This window comes from Impatiens glandulifera, chromosome 8, assembly GCF_907164915.1.
Source record: "Impatiens glandulifera chromosome 8, dImpGla2.1, whole genome shotgun sequence".
NCBI classification, from domain to species: domain Eukaryota; kingdom Viridiplantae; phylum Streptophyta; class Magnoliopsida; order Ericales; family Balsaminaceae; genus Impatiens; species Impatiens glandulifera.
The window spans coordinates 42288955-42291780 of NC_061869.1; the positions used below are offsets into that span (position 1 = coordinate 42288955).

General features: G+C 28.1%; 1 protein-coding gene across 1 annotated transcript; it reads right to left on the reverse strand.

Annotated features, from left to right (window-relative positions):
* Positions 1-475: 475 nt before the first annotated feature.
* LOC124913351 (uncharacterized mitochondrial protein AtMg00240-like) lies at positions 476-1882 on the reverse strand. The gene is made up of 2 exons (XM_047453942.1): positions 1581-1882; positions 476-596 (listed from the first exon to the last, which is right to left on the reverse strand). The coding sequence occupies exons 1-2, from the start codon at positions 1880-1882 to the stop codon at positions 476-478; spliced, it is 423 nt and encodes a 140-aa protein (XP_047309898.1).
* Between the last annotated feature and the right edge of the window lie 944 nt (positions 1883-2826).

A 2826-nucleotide genomic window follows, 5' to 3' on the forward strand; every position in this document is an offset into this window, starting at 1 on the left:
AGCATAAAGATTATATAAATATATATAATATAATATATATATATATATATATATATATATATATATAAATATACTAAAATATAAAAATCATAAAATAATATTTAAATCATAAGCCTAATAATGTTTGAGACGTTTTTTTAATCATGCTAAACACAATTAAAATATCAATCAATATGAATTAAAATATTAAATTATAATAAGTATGTATATTAATTTTAGGATTTTTGGAGCCCAAAAAAATATCAGTTAAATATAAAAACAAATCATGACCAAATTGATCCTCATGAGAATAACTTTTAATTTATATAAAAAAATATTACTTCCTTGTTAAGTTTTGATTTTTCCATTTTAATTATTATTTAATTAATTAATAATATATATTATATAATAAAATAAAATAAACAAAAATAAATTTTTGAGCCCTCTATGTGGAATTGGGAAAACACATTGGCGGGCCTTGTTAGATTAGGTTGGATCAAGGAATGTCTATATCCCATATTGCATTAGGAATTAGGCTGGATAGAGGCATGAGTTGGCGGTCGACTCGGGTGCCGCCGAAACGACCACGAATAGTCAACTTCTTTCCTTGATCTATTCTGCACATGAATATCAAACAAAGTCCTCACAAAAAACCCTTTTCTTTGCCACATGAAGGTCTCCACTTAACAAATAGAAGTTATACCAAATTCAATTTTTCTTTCTATACAAATCATCTCTAGTCTAATAATTCAAAACATGTCCGTTAACGCCATATCCAAATAATTAACACTAATTTACAAATGAAGAGTAGACAGTTTCAAACAAAATGAAGAACATGTATAATAAAACTTGATGAATCAATATTGATTTGATGAATCAAGATCAAGAATGATAGAAGATAGTTGAAGAGAAATAATCTTATGTATGATTAGAAAAAGCATGCAGTGATTAACACCAATGTATTTACATAGCAAGGGTCGTTTGCCCCGAATTTTCTTTTAGTTACAACAGGTAATAAAATAGTCCTCAAAATATTACTTTATATTTAAGTAAGGTATTGAACTTATTATACTAATAAATTATCTTTAAACTTTATAATCTGCACAGATTAACTCACAAATTAGTTAGTATAAAATTATAAATAACAAAGTAATATTATTTATCTCAATACTCCCCCTTCAAGATGAACATCTTAGAGAAATAGCTTGGATCGAAGATAATTAAACATCGAAAAATCCAAAGCTTTAGATAATATATCAGCAATTTGATTCTTGGTTGAAACATATGTCAGTTTAATAAAACCAGCCAAATAGTTATTTCTAACAATATGAAAGTCAATGTCAAGATGCTTTGTACGTTCATGAAATACTGCATTTTCAGAAATATGAATTGCAGCTTGATTATCACAATATAATGTAACTGGAATTGGCATTTCAATTTGAAAATCTGTAAATAGATATGAAATCCATTTAATTTCACAAGACGTAGCCGCCAAACAACAATACTCAGCCTCAGTTGATGATCTAGAAACTGTTGACTATTTCTTGGTTTTCCAAGAGATAATGGTATTCCCAAGAAAAATACTATAACATGTGAGTGACTTTCTAGTAAGAGGACAAGATCCCCAATCTGAATCCGCATAAGCCTGTAATTTAATTTTATTATCAAATGGATTGAATGTCCCAACATAAGCAGTACCTTTTAAGTATCTTACCACATGAAGAGTAGCTTCCCAATGACAAATAGATGGTTCATTCATTAACTGAGATAGTTGTTGTAAAACATATGCAATATCAAGTCGAGTATAATTTAAGTAGAGTAATATTCCGACTAGTCTCCAGAATCTACTTGGTTCAGGTATAGATTTATGCAATTCTTCATGCAGTTTGATACCCCTAATCATAGGGATTTTAGCTGGTTTACAACCAATTAGACCAACATAATTTATTAGATCTAATATATACTTTCTTTGATTCACATGAATGCCATTGGCAACATGTATGATTTCTAGACCAAGATTTTTTTTTGCAATTCCAAGATCTTTAATTTTGAATTTTGAATCAATTGTTTTTTAAAGCATAGAAATTTGATCAATATCATTTCCAGCAATCAATATATCGTCGACATAGATAAGTAAGGCAATAATAGACTAATCAAAATATTTAATATATAAGCAATGATTATATTCTGATTTTCGAAAACCCATTTGATTCAAAATAGATGATATTTCTGAATATTATTGTCTAGAAGCTTGTTTGAGTCCATACAGACTTTTATTTAGCTTACAAACAATGTTCTTAGAGTCAGATTGAAAACCATCTGGAATTTTCATATAAATTTCTTCTTCAAGTGATCCATGAAGAAAAGCATTATCAATATCAATTTGGTGTAAAAACCATCTTTTAGAAGCTGCTAAGGCAATAATGAGTCTAACAATAACATTTTTGGCAACCGGCGCAAAACCCTTCTACATCCAATTGCTTTCTTTCCTTTAGGCAATTATGTTAATTTCCAAGTTTTATTAACTCTTAAAGCTTCTAATTCATTATGCATAGCTTTCACCCAATCTGGATTTTGTGAGGCTTCTAAATAAGTTTGAGTTGTTGAAGTATGATCAATGTTAGATAAAAAAAATTAATATATTCCTCATCTTTTAATAAAGAATGAAAAGTGTAAGTGTTTGGTGTATATTTACTAAATTGTTTGTGAGAAGTCTCAACTTGTTTAACTACAAAATCATTTATCCAAGTTGGAGTGTGTTTGTGTCGATGACTTCTTCTACAATTTAGTTTTAAAATATTCTGATTTCGTGTCGTTTCTGTTTGAGAAATATTATGATCTACTTCA